We start from the raw sequence: 20,744 nt of genomic DNA on the forward strand, positions 1-20,744 counted from the left end.
CAACGAAGACTGTTTTTTTTTTTTATTTGAATATTATTTTTGGTTAAAGTTATTGAATTAGGTCAAAATTGTTATCTAGGATTGTTCACTGAAAAATTAAGTCATACATAGCCTATATTCCAAATTCTATTAAGAAAGTTGAGCATTTAATGTGGTAATTATGACGGCTTCCAATTGAAAAGTTGTGTTGTAAAGAGGGAAAATAGGTCCAGTTTCTGGACATTTCTCAGGGCTGTCAGAAAACAAGCATTGACCCTTGTTTTAGCCTATTAAAACATTTCACTAAAATTTGAATATCGTACAATTAGAACATCGTTACAATTAATACATCGATTGTTTGTCGCCCTAATTTTACATTAATAAATGACGTGTTGCTACTTGTAAACGATGTTTTGCCTGTAAACAATGTGACTTCTGCATCAGGTTGCGCCATTTTTTGAAGTTCCGCCCACCATGTCGAGCGTGTGTTCTGATTGGCTAACGCTCGATTGCGTTTGATTCATCGGTTTAAACTGAGGTCAGTCCGTCTGGAAACAACAAGACTGATCTAATGGATCGTATTCATAGAGAGAAACGCGACGTTTGAACAGTATTCCTGAGAGTTTAAAGTCCATATTTCCATTGAAGACGTGTTTTAATCGGGGCTCCAGCAAAATGAGACTTCGCTCGAGAAATATTTTAAACGAAAACCCAACGACACCGTGCCGCCGCCGTCGAGCCGCTCCGGAGACACCAGTACCGGAGAACCAGGTCAGTCTTTCTGTCTCGAAGACGACATATGAAAAGCAAACTGTGTGTGTGTGTGTGTGTGTGTGTGTGTGTGTGTGTGTGTGTGTGTGTGTGTGTGTGTGTGTGTGTGTGTGTGTGTGTGTGTGTGTGTGTGTGTGTGTTTGTGATATAATTGAGCGTGTGATTCCGTATTGTGAATGATCTGCACAGGCCTGGTTAGCATGATGCTAACCGATTTAAAGCAAGAGATCCAGTGAGCGGAATTAAACAACGTTACTACATATTTTTTATTTATTTTTTTTAAATCATAAATCAACATTTAAAAAAATGATTGTAAATAATATAAATAATACTAATTTCTGGTGAGTGTCGCAGTGCTCTCAACTGTTTATGGGCGGAGCGAATTCTCAGAGTAGCCAATAAGACTTTAGTATTTTTCAATGGCGTTTGAGAAGTTCTATCTCAGCCAATCAGCTGCTCTGTGTATTGTCGCTGAAGGAGCACATGGATCTTGTAGTCACTGATGTTTGAAACGCAAAGTATATTGATAAATTATATTCTTTACAAGATATTTTTAATTGCACATTTTAATGTCAAAAATAAATTTCTTAATGGCAGGTTTATTAACTGCCTGGTTTGTTCACCCTTTAGGATGAAGTTAAAGATGTTCAGGACCACTCGAATCCGGACCCTGATGATGTCCCAACAGTAGCCAAACGTCCACGAAGGAGGAGAAAAGCTTTATCAGCTGTGGACAATAAAGGTATATCACTGAATTTGATGAATGTTATTTAAGAGTCTACTAATGATGATACGATATCCAAAAAAATCCCATGCTCACCTTTTTATTTTTAGAGTCAGATTTCAAGACCCCAGTCCGTCTCCTCCGGGAAAGGCATTCGTCATTGAATCCTGCTGCTCGAAGCCTCTACTCACCTTCAGTGCACTTTCTCACACCCCCACGAGACCGTCAGTGCATTTAAACAATTCTCATCATTTATGAAAAAGTTGAAAGTTTTTGCCAGAATATTAGTAATTATTAGCATGTAGTCCAGTACATGGCACATACAAGAAAAAAATTATAATTTCATTTAAATCATGGCCATGCTGCACTAATTTGTTCCTTTTATTTTGGGGATATGTACATATAGATGTGTCAGTTACATTTATAGATAAATTGAGGCTCATACAGTTAAACTTACAATGCAGTTATTTTTATTAGTTTTTAGGTTTATATATATATTATATATATATTATACTTATGGTGTCAGTTTGTTAGCCATAATATCCCTGGCAGTTAAATAAAAATAAAACACAACGTGTTCCCACACTACAGATATTTTAAATGCTTTAAAAGTGACACTTACTACTATGTAAACCAGATTTGCATAACCCTAAACTTAAAGAATCGCTTGTATATGGCTTAAATGTTACATTTCTCTGCTCTTCCCTACAGTGCAAATCTATTTGAAGTGTGTGACCTTTATTATGAAACATTTTGTCTGTACTCTAAGGTTTTTTAATTGAATTTGGCACAGTCCTCTAGACTGTTCTGAATCTGTGTGCTGTATTTTTTCTAGATAATCTGATTTATATAATTCCTGGATCAGACTTCCAAACAGAGTTCCTTTGAGGGGCTGATAACTTTTATAAACCAGCCACCTGTTTTATTTCAATCATCGTTTTGCTTCTACTTGATAGGATTTGCTAGTAATGTATTAGCAACATGCTCTGATCTGGTTATGGCTTGTTGTGTTTTTTTTAACAGGAGAGCAGGCAAACACGAGTCCCATGTTCAGCCCTGAACACTGTGTGTTCGGTTACAGTGCTGCCAGCCCTCTTTCAGAGGACGAAGAGAATGAAGAAGTGTTCAGCCCGTGAGTCTCTTCTACAAAGGATTTCATTCTGTGCTCTTCAGACCGATTTAGGATTCATTTGAAATGTTTTTTTTTTTTTCCCCCTCTTCAGTTTTACGTTTATTAAGAACATTCCAAATCGTTCACAACAGTCCAGGCTGGTCTCAGCTGTGCGGGACATTCCCCCAAAGACGAGGAGCACCCCTGCTGCTACCCTGGTGCTCGATTTGGTAAGTTATCTTCCTAATATCCTGCTCATTTCAGCATTTTGGTGAGAATGTCATTGAACTGATTGAATTTGCATTTTTTTGGTGACTGGAGATTAAGGTCAGGGTCTGTTAATGCTCCCCCACTGAGAGACGCTTTAACAATCATGACAATGAAGTTCACTAGTGGATCACTGTTTGCATTGATTGGATTGAGGTTTTTGAGGCGACTGGTTTGTGATTCTTTGTATTTTATTTTTGTATGATTCTAGGATGAAACCCTCGTGTTCAGTTCTCTCAATGTGATTCATGATGCAGAATACACCTTCAACACCCACTTTCAAGATCACAAGTACAAGGTAGGTAAAACTATTAGTTAACGTTCAAAATTAATCATGCTGAAAAGATTTGCTCACCTTCAGGACATCCAAGTTTGTTTCTTCATCAGATTTGGAGAAATGTAGCATTGCTTCACTTGCTCATCAATGGATGCTCTGCAGTGAATGGGTGCCGTCAGAATGAGAGTCTAAACAGCTGATAAAAACATCACAATAATCCACAGCACTCCAGTCTATCAGTTAACATCTGGAGAAGACAAAAGCTGTGTGTTTGTAAGAAACAAATCCATCATTAAGATGTTTTAACTTAATATCATCACTTCTTTCCAAAATATGATTTCATTATCCCCTGTTGTTCTTCCACATCAGAATTAGTTTTGACTGTTAGACTTGTATACAGTGAATAATTCAGACGAAACCTTTCACTGGGGGAAGTTATGGATAGAGTACTCGTATTTTATAGCCAGAAGCAACAGTTTGGACTGGAGTGGTGTGGATTGTGATGTTTTTATCAGCTGTTTAGACTCTCATTCTGATAGCACCCATTCACTGCAGAGGATCTACTGGCGATCAAGTGAATTTCTCTAAATCAGTTCCTATGAAGAAACCAACTCCTCTACATCTTGGATTATTAGCCCGAGGGTTAATAAACTGAGCAAATTTTCATTTTGTATGAACTATACCTTTAAGTTTCTCATGCATGATTTTATTGGAATAGCGGTTCACATCCTGCAGCTGTCATGGAAAATCTTGCAATTGTGTTGCTCTTGTGATTCATCAGACATCTTTTCACAGGTTTACGTGGTCCTCAGACCATATGTCAAAGAGTTTCTACAAGCCATGACCAAACATTTCGAGGTAAACGTTGTGAATATTACACTAAAACAAAGATGAATATTTGATGCGCTGCACTTTTATTTATTTATTTGATTTTGATAGGACGTTTGCATGCCATCAATGCAACATATACGATTTGTGCTTTAGGTTACATGCCTAGAGCTGCTTTTGTTATATAAAACATAAAATGGAGTTATTTAATAAACACAACATCAAATACAGAACTCTGAATGGCTGTTTGGAAGATAATATAAATGTGACCTAATATCTTCTCCATGACAATTGGGTGTCAGAAAAGTGTTTCTACTTCTCCTTAAGTGCCACCTGTCATTAGAAAATGTACTTTTACATTTTGATTTGGGCCGTCTACTGTTTTTTTTTTTTTTGAGTCTGAATGGACAAAATGGTATGCAAGAACCTGATCAAATTTTGTGCTGAATATTTGTGTGGGTGTGAACAAGCTTTAGATGTTGCCAGTGAATTGATGTATTGATATAACCATTCAGTTTTTTTTTCCTGTTACAGATGTTTGTTTACACCTCTGCAAAAAAGGAATACGCAGAGAAGATTGTAGATATATTGGACCCTAATAAAAAGCTCTTTAGGTGAGAGACATGTTGATTCTCATATAACCTACATTGTCTGGAATATGCTTCTCAGCTGGGCATCAGCAAACCTGCCTCATAACGCTCACATTTTCATTGACCCGAGAGACAAACGATAGTCCAACTGACTACATTACATCATCTGATCAAATGCTTCACACATCTTTCACAAATGTTGTAGTTAACTAAGATTGAAAGTTAAAATAAAAACTATTTTAAAAAACTTTTATATAGAATTAATCATTTAGCTGGAAAATGTATGCTTACAATTCGAAACTCCTCCATACAGCCAGGGTTGCCAGGTCTGAGTGACAAAACTACCTCTTGCCAGTCAAAAATATCAAAACTTAATGTCACTTCCATGCCTTAAATACATATTTTAAATATGAAGAGTTTATTTGCAAAACCAGATAAATAACAAGCCATGACCAAACATTTCGAGGTAAACGTTGTGAATATAAAACAAAGATGAATATTTGATGTGCTGCACTTTTTATTTATTTATTTTGATAGGACATACTTTTTTTTTTTTTTTTAACCATGTTTATCATTGTTTTTATTGTGTTGGTTTTTTTTTTTTACCTAAATAAAATAACCCAACTGCAGTTTGAGATTAATTGGAATGCACAATAAAAAAAACATGATTTTTAAGAAATTATTAAAAACGGAGTAATGTTTTTGCAAATGAACTCTACAAAGGCTTTCTACCAGTAGCCCTCATTCTCAAAACTTAACATTTAATCACATTTTTATCATTGATAGAATGCAAAATATTTCATTGCAGCATTTCAGTGAAATGTAATTAATGTAATATTTCAGAAATTTAACCCAGAGAGAAAAATCTGCCTGCGGCAACAGATTAAAAGTAATTTAATTGCGTGGGGAAAAATTGGGACTTGTCAACCCGAAATCCAACATGAGCCAAGAGTAAGGAGAGCCAACTGATGAATTTGGTGCTCAACCGGTCCTGAGCTCACTGGTTCAACTAGTTTGTTGTGGTGGTGGTGTTTACAGGTCACAAACTTTGCTTTGACAAAAGTATGAATGTGTAATTATGTGGCTTTTTGTTTTTAAGGCATCGTTTGTATCAGGACGATTGTGCCTGTGTGCTTGGACACTACATTAAAGACTTGACCATCCTGGAGCGAGACCTGTCGAAGACTGTCATCCTGGACAACGCCCCACACACCTTCCCATACCACGTATATACATGTCTTTACCTTTTCTATGGAAATGTGTACGTTAAACATCAAATCTAAGCAGTATATCAGTGCCATATTCTTATTGAATCTGTGTTTGTTCTTTCTAGCTGATGAATATGATTCCCATAAAAAGCTGGATTGGAAATCAAGAGGACCGTGAGCTGCAAAAGCTCATTCCGTACATGGAGAAACTAGTGCATGCGGTGAGTATTTTTAGCCATTAACTTCTATGCAAGTATTTAAAATGATTATATAACACAAAACATACTAGTAGTAGTAAGTTTTCCTACTCTGCTCAAAAAGGCAATTTATTGAAACAAATAATATAACTAGTAAAGTAGAGAGTACAGAAAAAAGGCTAGATAATATCGTTCCTAAACAATAAATAATGATTTAGGAGTTAAATATGGGAAAATGACCCGTGTATATATAGAGAAAAAAGTTTTTAATTAAAACCAGTACTTAAAACTGTGTAGGAGTATTATTAAAGTGCCCTCATTATGGGTAATGAAAGATTCATATTTTGGTTTTGGGAGACTCTTAACAACAGGTTGACATGCATGCAAGGTCAAAAAACACTTGTCTTAAAATATGCATTTACTTTTTACCTTACTTGCTCAACGACTCCCAGACGATTCGCTCAGTAAATGAATTTTTCTAAACATCTCCTTTGCATGATGCTAATCTATGATTGGTCCAGTTGGTCTTTTTTTAAATTTTATTTCATCATGCCTGTAAAGCCTGATAAAGTATGAAATTACATTCGTTTCAATATTAATGAACGAAACTTTGTAAAACTGAACGTAACTTTTTCAGAAACTATCAAAAATATGCCATTACAAAAGAAGAACACAATGAAAATGAAAAAATTGACTCCGTTGCACAAATTTAACATGCTCTTCAAATATGCTTCATTCTTTGTTAATGTTTTTCAAAGATTCGTTTTCACTAATCGTGGATTCTGAATTCATTGCCTGAGATTTCGCTTACGTTTCACAGTTTTTCGTTTGGTGTTTTGACACAAACCTCTCGTGGGGGCGGGGTTAACAGTGATCTAGTTAGGTCTAGGTCTCAGTCTGTAAAGATAAGCTCTTGTCCTTCAAGGCAGCCTGAATTAAGCTCGTGTTACTGAATGACAATAATAACCCGCAACAAACTGTTGCACACTGTAACATGAAAAACTTGTATGGATGTTATTGGTTACTTCAGTAACACAAGCTTACTTCAAGCTGCCTGAAGGACAAGCGGAGGAGGAAGATGACGCCGCTCTGTGTCTCTGTCTCCTGAAAGCTCATCTTTACTGAGACGATCGAAGGTCAAATATTATTTATATATTTAGTAACACAAGGCACGACGTATTGCATACAAATCACTGCGAGAGCTTTTTTTTTTTTCTATTTTTATTAATGCAGAGAACAAAATCATACAAAGGTATAAGCATACATCACATAATGTCCACCACAGAAAAAATAAAAATAGGGCCAAAATCAACAAAATTAAACAAGGAGATCATAGGCAGAGCAAATCAAACGTATAGCTTTCTTATTAGACACTGAGATTACATTCAAATAGTTTTCCATTTCTTTTAGGAAAACAGAGAAGACAGGTTTACAGTTGGAGAATTTGTGAATGTGAAATATGTTTAGGATTTTTTTTAAATTAATAACATAACTTATTTTCGTTTGTGGGGTCAGAGTCATAATACCCAAATATAATGTTTTTCATATGTACTGAGAAGCCTGGCAAAATCTTACACTTGACAAATACACCAATATCATCCCAAAGTTTCTGAGTGTAGTGACATGACCGAAATAAGTGTACAGTTTTTTCAGAACTCGAACAAAAAGAGCATGTAAGATCAATGTCAGATTTAAATCTTTGTATAAACTTCTTTAAGTCAAGTCACCTTTATTTATATAGCGCTTTAAACAAAATACATTGCGTCAAAGCAACTGAACAACATTCATTAGGAAAACAGTGTGTAAATAATGCAAAATGATAGTTAAAGGCAGTTCATCGTTGAATTCAGTGATGTCATCTCTGTTTAGTTTAAATAGTGTCTGTGCATTTATTTGCAATCAAGTCAATGATATTACTGTAGATGAAATGACCCCAACTAAGCAAGCCAGAGGCCACAGCGGCAAGGAACCAAAACTCCATCGGTGACAGAATGGAGAAAAAACCTTGGGAGAAACCAGGCTTAGTTGGGGGCCAGTTCTCCTCTGACCAGACGAAACCAGTAGTTCAATTCCAGGCTGCAGCAAAGTCAGATTGTGCAGAAGAATCATCTGTTTCCTGTGGTCTTGTCCTGGTGGTCATCTGAGACAAGGTCTTTACAGGGGATCTGTATCTGGGGCTCTAGTTGTCCTGGTCTCCGCTGTCTTTCAGGGCAGTAGAGGTCCTTTCTAGGTGCTGATCCACCATCTGGTCTGGATACGTACTGGTTCTAGTAAGAACTCTTGCTGATGCATTTTGGACTAGCTGTAGTTTGTTTACTAAGCGTGCAGAACAACCACCCAATAAAGCATTACAATAATCTAACCTTGAGGTCATAAATGCATGGATTAACATTTCTGCATTTGACATTGAGAGCATAGGCCGTAATTTAGATATATTTTTGAGATGGAAAAATGCAGTTTTACAAATGCTAGAAACGATATAAATAACAATAGCAGGAAAAGCCATTACTCACCGTGCTTGATGAAATATTCTTACTGCGGTTGTTTGATGAACTTGTGAAAAACTGGAGCGAGAGAGAGGAGAAAAGAAAACAGCGATAGGTTCGAATGAAAACGCTAATGACAAGCTAACGAGTGCTAATGCAATGCAGGTGTACTGCACTCACGGATATAAAATAAAAGTGAACGATCAAAATTAATCTGATAAGATTGATCAATAATATCAGAAATATGGTGTGAATTAAGTTATATTTTATCACTTTAAAAAACTGAGAGTGATAGTAAGATAAAGATTCTAGAGAAAAATAAAATAAAAACAGCTACACGGAGCTACAATTAGCTACAGAAGGCCAACAGGAAGTAGAGAAAACACTGTCCAACAGCGACAGTAGAACCTGTGTATGAGCTTAAAATAAATGTCTTTCACTTTGTCTGAGTGAAACCAGATTTAATCACCGCGAGAGCTTTCCAATATGCGCGCCACTCAGTGGCGTCTGTAGTCTGTACTTCCCGGTCAGAGAGCACCTGTCCATCAAAAGCTCACTATCCAATCAGAGAAGATCAATGTTAACCCCGCCCCCACGAGAGGTTTGTGTCAAAACACCAAACGAAAAACTGCAAAACGTAAGCGAAATCTCAGGCGATGAATTTAAAATCCACGATTAGTGAAAACGAATCTTTGAAAAACATTAACAAAGAATGAAGCATATTTGAAGAGCATGTTAAATTTGAGCGACTGAGTGCATTTTTTTTTTTCATTTTCATTGTGTTTTTCTTTTGTAATGGCATATTTTTCATAGTTTCTGAAAAAGTTGCGTTCAGTTTTATAAAGTTTCGTTCATTATTATTGAAACAAATTTAATTCCATAATAAAGCAGTGTTTGTGGGGAAGCAGCGATTTTTACCTGCTTCAAAAGCAGCACCTAGTGGCAAAGAATGAATTTGTGTTTTTATTTTCTAGGGGAAGTTGCTAAAGGAAGGTCGTTTTGTTGCTAAATGATGTTGTGATGTCCTTGTGCGATTGTCATTACATAATCATGACACGACATTCACTACATCAAATGTCAGCAAAATATGTATTTTATGTTAATTTAGATTCGTTCCTAAAATGATGATAATTCATAAATAATAATAAAATAGAAATAACTTATTTTAAACACATTGAATTATTTAGTTATGGAAGTTTTTATTAGCTATAAACTATTAAAACCACACATTCTAAACAGTTCTTTGACAGATAATGTCCTGGAAAATTATACCCTTTTCATTTTTCTAGAATTTTTTTTTTAAGTGTACTAACTGATCAACTATTTTAATCAAATTGAATTATTGCAAATAGCAATAACTTAATTCATGTGATATGGGTACTGATAGGCAAATTTGCTTCCCTATATTTGTGAAATTTAAAGATGGAAAATATGTGCCTTTTATTGTTTGAAATCACTTATCAAAAGTTGCTAAAAGTATCCAAATAAAATTGACGTCAACATGAAACAGTTTCATGTCGAATTTCTTTTGAGAGACAATAACTTTATACATGGTGAACTTTCAGATTTAAAACTTTGCAGGATGTTTTCATTCACTTAGAGCTGTTACACTGCATGAAAGATCATTTTAAAAAATCCATAAAAGGGGCACTTTAAATTACAAGTAGTAATTTTTTGTAATTGTTAACTTGTTTTGTGTGTTTCTAGGATGACATCAGAAGTGTTTTAAAGAAGAGGACCGATCACTTCCACAGGCTGCTCTCTGAAGACTAATCCCTGTATTAAATGTAAATAAATGTAAAGCCATGCTTGTAAATGCCAGTGAAGTTCCCATAATCCATACTGCATACAAGGCTAAATGTGTAGTATGATAATAGTGCTTATATGATAGAGAACGGTCATAACAGTTGACCTGTAATCATCTGGTCAGCTGGTGTTCTGACCCTTCTTGAAGAATAGGGCTGGAGTCTTACCTTTTTAATTTATTGATATTTTAATCTTTAATCTGTAATAATTTCAATATGTATTGTACTCGAATTTTTAAAGAATGCTCAGGCCATTTTCAGTTCCCAATAAAGTAAGAAAAAAAAGTGTGTTTCTGAAAAACTTGTGACACTAATGACAGCTTTTGCACATTTTGGCAACATATCTGTTCTCAAACCCACAATCTCAGCAATGATTACGATATAGCAGCCATAATTACTTTCAAATCGATGAGCCGGTAATTTACTGAACTCAGACTGATGTTAAAATTGTTCTTTGAAAAGACTAGTTTAATATGGACCAGCTTTCAGCTCTTCAAAATAAATACAATAAAATGAGAAGTAAGTAATTATAGAATTTAGTTACGAAGATTATAATATATATATATAAAATTAAAGTCGAAAATATTTTTTGTGGACCATAAATTATTCGTCACCAATTAATTATACTGATCATAAGGGTTTTTAATGATGCTAAGTGCATGGACGTTTTAGTGTAATCTGACGAATAAGTGTAATTGTTTTATTTTGTAAAAATGTCTTGTGTAATGTAAATAACTTAAATGCAAAAGCTGTTTTATTTTGTATTGTGGGTTTTGTTTAAAATATTTTTGAGCGCGCTATTGTCAATGGACTTTTATACACATGACGAGCCTGCGCCACCGGAAGTAGATGGTAGGCAAACATGGCGGCGTTAATGGGTGAGTAAACGAGCTTGATTCTAGGCGATTTAATATGTTTGTAATGCGCAGTGTTGCTATTACTGCGTTATTTTTAGATATAATGCATTAGATGTAACTAAACTACATCGCCTCTTCAGTTGTTGAAGGAATTCCTTCGTGTTGTGAAGGAGTTTGCTCGCTGACCTTGTTACTCAACATGACACTCGCGTTATTTACAGAATAAAGTCCTGCAAAGATATGTTTATTATTTATACCTTTCAAAGTCAAAAAAGCCACTCAGCAGTGATTTTTGTAAATCAATGTCACAAAGTGTATAGCTAATGCCTTAATAAACCCTTCAAGAATTAATTGAGCGGATTATTTATGGCAGTTTAAAAAAATTGATTTAAGAATAGTAATTATTGCAATGTTTGTAAGTTTTGTTATGGTTTCTATTTTGCGCTGATATGTGCAAATTAGTTTTTGCCATTGTTTATATTTTGAGATTAAAACACTACTACACAGAGATTTATGGTGTTATATATATATATGTGTGTGTGTGTGTGTGTGTGTGTGTGTGTGTGTGTGTGTGTGTATATATATATATATATATATATATATATATGTATATATATATATATATAATTACTCACACACACACAACTCTTAATAACGTGTTATTTCAGTTCCCCGTCTTCCCGCCCTTGGCTGCTTTAATCTAAGGTAAATTTCAATTAGTTTTAAGAATTTTATTAATTCATTTAATTATTTGTTTTTATTTGTAATATTATTAATTATTAGTGTATATATAGCTAATCTTGTAAAATTTTGTCTTTACCTGATATTGTGTTTGTAACATAGGGCCATTTCATCGTTTTCTGCTCTTAAGAAGATTCCTTTGATAGAGAAAAAGGATGAAAACACCTCAAGGTGCGAAAGGGATGTTTTTGATTTTTATTTTTTATGGTTGTATGTTGTAAAATAACTTTCATATTGAGTAGTAATTATTAACTGAGCGTACCCTTCTGTCCAGTCTGGTCCCATTCAGAGAGAAAAGCACAGCTCTGGCCCCAAAACCAGCTTCAGCGGTCAGCAGCAAGGGTGAATACATCATCACCAAGCTGGACGATCTGGTTAACTGGGCACGCCGAGTACGTAACTCTTTACACGTTTACAAAAATGTGCTTTAAAGACATCAAACACACTCATTCACAAGTCTGGTGTCGGTAGATTATTTATTTTCCCCGCAATGTTTTTAAAAAGAACTCTCTTCTGCTCACCAAGGTTGCATTTGTGCAAATAAAATAAATGGCTAAATATTATTATCATTTAAAATAACTCTTTTGTATTTGAAATTATTTTGAAGTGTAATTTATTCCTGTGATCAAAGCTGTATTTCCAGCATCATTCCTCCAGTCTTCAGTGTCACGTGATCTTCAGAAATCAGTCTGATATTCTGATTTGCTGCTCAAGAAACATGCATAATTATCATTCATGTTAAAATAATAGTGGAAACCACGATACTATTTTAAGAACTAAATAGAAGTCTTCTGTAATGTTATGTCTTTACCATCAGTGTGGATCAATGCAGTGCACCCTTGCTGAATAAATGGCTAAATATAATTATAATTTAATAAATAAGTGTAATTTATTCCTATGATGCAAAGCTGTATTTCCAGCATCATTACTTCAGTCTTCAGTGTCACATGATCTTCAGAAATCAGTCTAATATGCTGATTTGCCGCTCAAGAAACATGCATAATTATTATTCACATTAAAAAAAGCTGTGCTGCTTCATATTTTAGTGGAAACCACAAAACATTTTTGACATTATTTTAAGAATTAAATAGAAATCTTCTGTAACCTTATGTCATTACAATCACTTTGGATCAATGCAATGCAAAAAAATGAACTGATCCTAAAAAAACTGGAATGTAGCGTATAATGTTGTTCCTGTAAAAATGGGGGGAAGGTTAGAAATGTATCATGTTTGTGTTTCAGAGCTCCCTGTGGCCCATGACCTTTGGCCTGGCATGTTGTGCTGTGGAGATGATGCACATGGCGGCTCCTCGTTATGACATGGATCGGTTCGGTGTCGTGTTCAGAGCCAGTCCCAGACAGGCTGATGTCATGATAGTCGCGGGGACATTAACGAACAAAATGGCTCCTGCACTGCGTAAGGTAATCACACCATATCAGTAATAATAAACTCCCCTATAATATAAATGTTTGTCATCATTTACTCATCCTCAAATCGTTCCAAACCGGTATGATTTTCTTTCTTCTGCTGAACACATTCAGTGGTTGCTTTGTTACCAACACTCTTTAAAATATCATCTTTTGTGTTCACAAGAAGCACCAAACTCATACATGTTTGAAGCGACATCAGGGTTGTGTGTGTGTGTGTGTGAGAGAGAGAACTATCCCTTTAATATTTCTGTTTATGCTCCAGGTAATCATTTTCTGCATGAATGTCTTGTTTATTGCAGGTGTATGACCAGATGCCAGAGCCCAGATACGTCATTTCAATGGGAAGGTGAGAAGAGCGAATACACTGATCAGGACAAGCTAGTTTATTTGTATTATTTTTCATTATGTTTTGTCTTGTTTGTTTCTTCCTGGTAGCTGTGCTAACGGCGGTGGCTACTATCACTACTCTTATTCAGTGGTGCGGGGTTGTGACCGCATCGTTCCAGTGGACATCTACGTCCCAGGTTTGTTTCGTTTAATCAAGCTATAAGATGTGCATTTCAGAATCTGTGTCTCAATATATGAGACATGAACAAGATAACTTTATCTCAAGAGCTGCTATGATAGTCACTTCACGATCATTTGAGGACAACTACTGTCAAACACGCACAGAATCTCAAACAACTTTACGACAGACCGCCAAAATAATGTGTATGTAATATGATAATAAACTGTATGCTTCTCAAAGTATTATTAGTTTTAGGGATGGAACGATTCACTCAACTCACGGTTCGATCTCACAAACTGAGATTCATGCATGTTTTATTTAATGCAGTTCTAAAATAATTAATAATTAGATTTATTTATTTTTTTTTTATAAAATAAAATAGAAGTTATTTTAAAAGACGCACTCTTAGTAATTCATTTAATTAGACACCATTTTTGATTCTATATTTGTATTAAATAATAAAACAGTGTCCAGAATTTTTTTTTTTTAAGGAAAACACAGAATTTAGAGGAAAAAATAAAAACATAAATTATGTTCATTCTCAAAGTCTTACAAACACTTGGAAAGCATTTCCATCTCCATTGGAAAGCTATATCGTGGTAAATATTAAGGAAGCCTGTTCCCTTCACTGAATAAAAAATAAAGGTTATTTCGATTTTCATCTCACAATTCTTACCTTTTTTTTTTGTGGGTTTACATCTCTCAATTCTTCTTGCTTGTGAGTTATAAAGTCTGGGTTGTGAGATATAAACTTTCAATTCTAACCTTATAACATCCATCTTTATAACTGCCAATATCAAGCTTGTATATTGTAATTCTGAGGGGAAAAAACATGCAATTGTGAGGGGAAAAAAATCTGAATTGTTAGATAAAAAGCTGCAATTACCTTTTTTTTTTTTAGTTGCAGAAACTGGCTTTCATAAAATGTCGATATTGTCAATTTAAAAGAAAAGTGTTAATATTATTGTCCAGCCCTACTATAGTGAGAATTGTCTCTTATATGTGTAATAAGATCATCTGTCTGTCTGTCCGTCCAGGTTGTCCTCCAACTGCAGAGGCTCTGCTTTATGGAACGCTGCAGTTACAGAAGAAGATCAAGCGAGAAAAGAAAATGAAAATATGGTATCGCAAGTGAGGTTGTTGTGTTTGTGAGTCTGCTCGGGGATGTTTATTTAATACTGGTCATTTGTTGTGCTCAGAAGGCTGATTTCTCAGGAGCTGCTCTGGTTTGAGCTCAAGCTCCTCCTCTTTGTAGCTACAATAAAGACTTTCTGCTTCACTACTGAGTGCATTGACCTTTTTTTGATGCAGATATTTGTGTTTTGTCATGGTGGGTGCATTAGTGCATTCACGTAAATGAAGCCCATTTTTATGAAACATGCATATACAAGTAATTTTAGTCAACTATACATTTTATTTTTACTATGTTAGAGAAATGAAAAAATATTGTCTAAACAATTTAAAATTAAAATGCAAGTATAGTAAAGTCTAATATGTATAAATGCATGAATACATTTGGTTTTAATATAAAAATGTTAACATTATTATTATTATTATTGCCGTTTAAGGCAGCATTTCTCATTTTCGTTCAGTTTAATGATGCACTAAAAACCAAACTTTAAAAATAATACCTATGTAGTCATTTAAAAAAAGAAAACTAATCCAAATTTCAAAAACAAAATTGCACAAGCTAACTAAAATCAACATCTCTAATTTAAGATATTAACAAAAACTATAATACACTGCGCTCTTTATCTGTGAATACATACACAATACTGATATGAAACTAAATATGTAAATCATGTAGTGTTTATTTTGATGTCGTATAATCAAAACAGAAAAGAAATGTGTTTGAATGGCACAACTAGTCATCTACAAAACTTTTCTAGTTATTTTGATAGAATTAAATGCAATAAATGAATTGACACTTAACAGTAGAATGATTTATATACAGTTTGTTTTCTTATTCTTTAACAATAGTTGGTGTGATCATCTTATTAAACGAGTAGTATTTGCATTCACTGGGAGGACTGATGTCCATCAATGTGGTGCTGATCTTCTCCTTTTTGAATCCTGCTTCCATCAGGTGTGGAACCTGTGTCTCCTGGGCAAAAAAAAAAGTAGATTTGTCATCATAAAACCACAGCACAACGATATGGATTTAGTTGGAATGAGAGCGTCAGGAACTGAGCTACTCACTTGGAACATTTTGTCGATGTCAGTATATTTGTTTTTCAGCAGCTCACCCCAAGAAGTGAGATTACAGTATGTGAGCACACCGCCGGGCTTCAGCAGTCTGTTAGCATGACCCTGATAACACAGTTCACTGTGATTAGGAAACCGTTTGACAAAACAGAGCGTGATCACGCGCAGCAAACATCAGCCCAAATGGTTTTTATGTAATTGTCTTCCAACCTTGATAAAGTTGAACTGGTGCGTGTGCCAGGTCTCCTCTGACAAAGGATATGTGTCATAAAGAATACCTGTAATTGGATGACAAATATACACAGAGTACTTCACACAACTGTCATAAATTTCCTAAACTGCAACATTATATGTGACCTTGGAGCACAAAAGCAGTCAGAAGTCTCTGGGGTACATTTACCAATAACCAACAAAACATTGTATGGGTCAAAATTATTGATTTTTCTTTTATGCCAAAAATCATTAGGATATTAAGTAAAGATCATGTTCCATGAAGATATTTTGTACATTTACTACTGTAAATATATTAAAGCTCAATTTTTGATTAGTCATATGCATTGGATAGAACTTAATTTGGACAACTTTCAAGGTGATTTTCTCAATATTTAGATTTTTTTTCTTTAAGATTCCAGATTTTCAAATAGTGTCCCATCTTAACAACCCATACATCACTGGAAAGCTTATTAAGTCAGCTTTCAGTTGACGTATACATCTCAGTATCAAAAATGTATGCTTATGACTTGTTTTGTGGTCCATGGTCACATATAATAATCCTTTTCTGTTCAGTGCAATTTAATACATTACATATATTATTAGACAAAATTTACACTACCGTTTAAAAGTTTGGGGACGGTAAGAATTTTACATTTTAGGGGGAAAAAAGTAATTGCAGCAAATATGCAAAATATTAATACAATTTAAAATAACTATTTTCTATTCTAAAATGTAATCTATTCCTCTGATCAAAGCTGAATTTTCAGCATACTCCAGTCTTCAGTGTCACATGATTTTCAGAAATCATTCTAATATGATTTAAACAATTCTTAACCTCACAAATGTTGAAAATGCTATTTTTTAAGAATTCTGAAATATATATATATATATATATATATTGCTTGCATTATAGTAAATATTCAAATGATTTTACCATCAAAGTGATTGTCGGGTAGAGTTGACACCACATCTTCCCACAGGCCTTTCAGAGGAACAACCTATGCAAGTACAATCAAAATAATGGACAGTTTAAGAAGTCATAAGCTGCTTTGTAATAACTCAGCACAATTTGCAGATACAGATATATTTTGATTACTTTATGTGGCTGACTTTTGGCCCATTCCTGTAGCCTCTGAAATACACCATCATTGCACTCAATGATCCAATGCTCCTCAATGGGGAAGGACTCCACTTTAGTTGCTGCTATGGCCATTCCAAAACCGATCTCCAGCACCCTTCCACCTACATTCCCAAACAAGAGGAGACATGTTGTTCATGCTTTTTACATGTTTTCTTATAATAATTTAGTGCTTCTCACTGCATTCTGTCCATTAAGCGTATGTATTTTACTATGCCTGATAGCTGATACTGACAGAGTGGTGGTCATGGGAAAGGTCATGCAGCTGCAGGAGGTGATATTTCAGAGAGGAGTAAAAATAGGCATGTGAGGAGTAAACCCTTCTCAAATGAATAGCATTTCTAGAAATTCCGTTTGTAAACTGTTGATGTGACATTCTCTATGTGACTATTAACCATAAATTTTAAGTTTAAACTTTAAAGTGAGAGATAACTGAATCTAGTGTTGAAGTTTTGCACCTGTCCTTGTGGCACAAGCACGTGTTTGTGTCACACTTCATAGATTTCAAAATTCAACGTAATTCAACGTCAACGTAAACGCTTACGTTCTAATTCTGAAGGACTAGGTACTTAATATTAATTAGGCAATGCCATTGGTCGCTCCAGGAAGGTTACGACGCAACGTCAGCATCACTACATTAATATTCATTAGCGACGTCTCTGCCATAGTAGTGCGGGAAAGTCTCTGGGAAGACTCGTTTCTGGAATCGGTTCTTTTGAACAGATCTTTTAGAACTGGTCTTTTACGCCATTACGTGGTCCACCCTGGCGTGACGTACATGTTGGAAAATATAATAATAACAATAATTTAAAAAGCCAATGTTGGAACATAGGGGTGACGGTTTGTTGTTTATCAATTTATTAAGTTATTTTCCGATAAAATTGTTGATTTGTGAAATATAAAGCGAGAAAGGCCCTTGCTGATCAAACTTAACATTAAACCTGATTTAGACGTATCCAAAAAAGTATTTTGTTTTTCTGGATTTACGTTACATGAATACTACATGTTCGGATTAATATATATATTAGAACTGGTCTTTTACGACATTACATAATAGTTATTTTTGCATAGATTAGGTTAATAAACGTAGATTTGAACAGTACTCGGTTCAAGGAGTAAGAGTTGATAACGGATTCACAAATGAATCGTTTATACATGTCTGTTCAAAAGATTCGATTTAAGTGAACAATTCATTTAAGATTCAGAATCCCTTCGCCATAGTAAAATGCTTACTTTTACAGTGTTTTTTTTTTTTTAGAAAACGTCTCGTTTTAAAGGTTTTGGCGGATAATATTGACACTAATAGGACTATTAAAGTCACTTTCAATGAAAACGTAACGCAACGATTCGAGTTCTTTGACTCAATGTTTCAGCTGATTATGAATTAAAATAGCAAAGTACCTTTAGATGCAGCAACTGTTGCAAGGGAGTGCATATATGGAGTTTCCCAGCGCTCCATAACGGGTTTCCCCATGATCTCCAAGTGTGTGTCTGTCTCATTGTAGTCAGCACTCGCGTCGTGCCACACTTGTTTGCAGTTTTCTCCCTTTGAGAAGATCGGCTGAGCACTGGTCATGGTGGATTCTTGAATGTTGTTAGTGTTGAATCAACGTCCAGTGGCTGAAGAGGTCGTCTCTGGCTTGACTTGAGTGTTATATATTTAAAGAACTGCTGAGTGTGCAAGAATCAGTCTTGTCAAAGAGTGACTGTTGATAAGAAGGGGGTGGACTCTCACATGCATTGCTCTCTAGACTAGACAGCTGGAACAACTTCTGATTCATGATGGTTAACCTAACGGCTGTAACCTTTACTATCCTTTACTATTTTAAATGACAATGAGTTATTCATTGCCATGTGGCAGAACCATGATGCTGTCATTGCAGACGATAATACAATGATGGCACTTTGATTTCAAAACCACATTGCAAATCTTAGATGTAAACTTTTTTTGATGCTGCAGAACTTGTTTTATCTATCTTTTTAGGCATGCCTTTATCTGTATAGTTGTATTTTATATGATATTTAATCTGTTTTTATTTGTATTTTTACAATCTAGCATTATTGTTTGGTGTTGTGCTCCAAGGGTCTTAACGCCGTTTCAATTCTCTGTATGCTATACATTTTAGATTAGATTAGATTAGATTCAACTTTATTGTAATTGCACATGTAAGGTACAAGGCAACGAAACGCAAAACTGCATATATATGTTGCAAAATTTGACAATAAAGCAAACTTTGACTTGACTTTGACTAACATGAAACATCAAGGTCTGCAGGTTCATATCATAAATTCAAAACAGAGACCGATCAAATAAGTTATTGTCAAATTAATTTTCAATTTAACTTTTAACACAAATTGTTATACAGCTAATACGTTTTGATCTCAGACTTGTACTCCATCTTATATTATGGTACTGAATGATTACCATATACATATATGTTCAAAAACATGGTATTTCTATGCTCCTTGTCCCACCGAAAAATTAAAATAAATAAATAATAAACAATAGTATGTGGATTTAAGTAGGCATGCAGTCTGACTATTAACTCTAATCACGTGACTGATAGTTAAGGTTGTGCAATCGCACAGAGCAAGTGGACTTTCTGAACTATTTACATGCAAAACAGCCACATTTTGTTTTCCACTTTCATCAATATTTCAGTTACACATTCATAGGCTACTTGCATACCCAACATTCCTGTGATACAAAATAGTTTAAAATAATACTATGTCAGAATTGGCACATCTGTGCTCTGCTGCAACATCTTAATGAATTCCTTTGCATTTCTTCATGGTCTGTAGTCAGCAAACAAAACACTAATTGGAATTAATTCATTTAAACACTATTAAAAGCAAATTAATTTGTCCTGCTTAGGTTTTGTGATTGTATGTTATTCAGTCAAATCAAAAATGCATTAGATTTAATCACTAATTAATAGAAGTATGTATCAGCGACAATCCTCTTGACTTTTTATTCTCTATTCTCCATGTAAACACTGATCACTGCACCCCCAGCAGTGTATTCATGAACCTGTTGAAACAGGTTTGCTAATACTACATTGCAAACAGCTTTTTACTGAATCACGATTAAGTACACTCAGAACTGAAATTTCTTAAAGAGACAGTAAAAAATAAAAGATTCTGTCCTCATTCACTCACTCAAGTCAGGACAAACATGTAAAATTTTCTTGATTTTTGTTAGATTTTTGAGTAAAATAATGATCAATTCCTGACTTGGTTTTTGCTGCTTTTCTCATTACCTTTTAAGAGAAGAGAACTGAATCATCAATGGCAAAGTTGGACAGCCACAATCTTCATTAATACTCACTAAACCCCGAACATTCTTCAAAATCAAAATTATTTGTGTGCAAAGTTGTTATTGTTTACTTACATGCCCACAATGCTAAT

The 20,744-nt window shown here is 34.7% G+C and overlaps 3 protein-coding genes across 3 annotated transcripts; 2 read left to right on the forward strand and 1 right to left on the reverse strand.

The window, feature by feature from the left end:
- The first annotated feature begins 488 nt into the window (after positions 1–488).
- Positions 489–10,256, forward strand: LOC132126557 (CTD small phosphatase-like protein 2). Its single transcript, XM_059537868.1, has 11 exons — positions 489–750; positions 1,381–1,492; positions 1,585–1,698; positions 2,498–2,606; positions 2,698–2,815; positions 3,064–3,150; positions 3,925–3,987; positions 4,492–4,571; positions 5,647–5,773; positions 5,881–5,976; positions 10,146–10,256. The coding sequence occupies exons 1-11, from the start codon at positions 655–657 to the stop codon at positions 10,209–10,211; spliced, it is 1,068 nt and encodes a 355-aa protein (XP_059393851.1). The 5' UTR covers positions 489–654; the 3' UTR covers positions 10,212–10,256.
- Positions 10,257–11,105: 849 nt separating this feature from the next.
- Positions 11,106–15,059, forward strand: ndufs7 (NADH:ubiquinone oxidoreductase core subunit S7). Its single transcript, XM_059537339.1, has 8 exons — positions 11,106–11,121; positions 11,754–11,805; positions 11,944–12,012; positions 12,116–12,233; positions 13,084–13,263; positions 13,572–13,618; positions 13,708–13,796; positions 14,818–15,059. Exons 1-8 carry the CDS (start codon positions 11,106–11,108, stop codon positions 14,913–14,915), a joined length of 669 nt encoding a protein of 222 aa, XP_059393322.1. The 3' UTR covers positions 14,916–15,059.
- Positions 15,060–15,573: 514 nt separating this feature from the next.
- gamt (guanidinoacetate N-methyltransferase) lies at positions 15,574–18,999 on the reverse strand. The gene is made up of 6 exons (XM_059537761.1): positions 18,738–18,999; positions 17,295–17,440; positions 17,133–17,196; positions 16,196–16,263; positions 15,980–16,090; positions 15,574–15,884 (listed from the first exon to the last, which is right to left on the reverse strand). Exons 1-6 carry the CDS (start codon positions 18,910–18,912, stop codon positions 15,744–15,746), a joined length of 705 nt encoding a protein of 234 aa, XP_059393744.1. The 5' UTR covers positions 18,913–18,999; the 3' UTR covers positions 15,574–15,743.
- Positions 19,000–20,744: the final 1,745 nt, after the last annotated feature.

The sequence above is a fragment of the Carassius carassius genome, chromosome 44, assembly GCF_963082965.1.
Source record: "Carassius carassius chromosome 44, fCarCar2.1, whole genome shotgun sequence".
Classification (NCBI taxonomy): domain Eukaryota; kingdom Metazoa; phylum Chordata; class Actinopteri; order Cypriniformes; family Cyprinidae; genus Carassius; species Carassius carassius.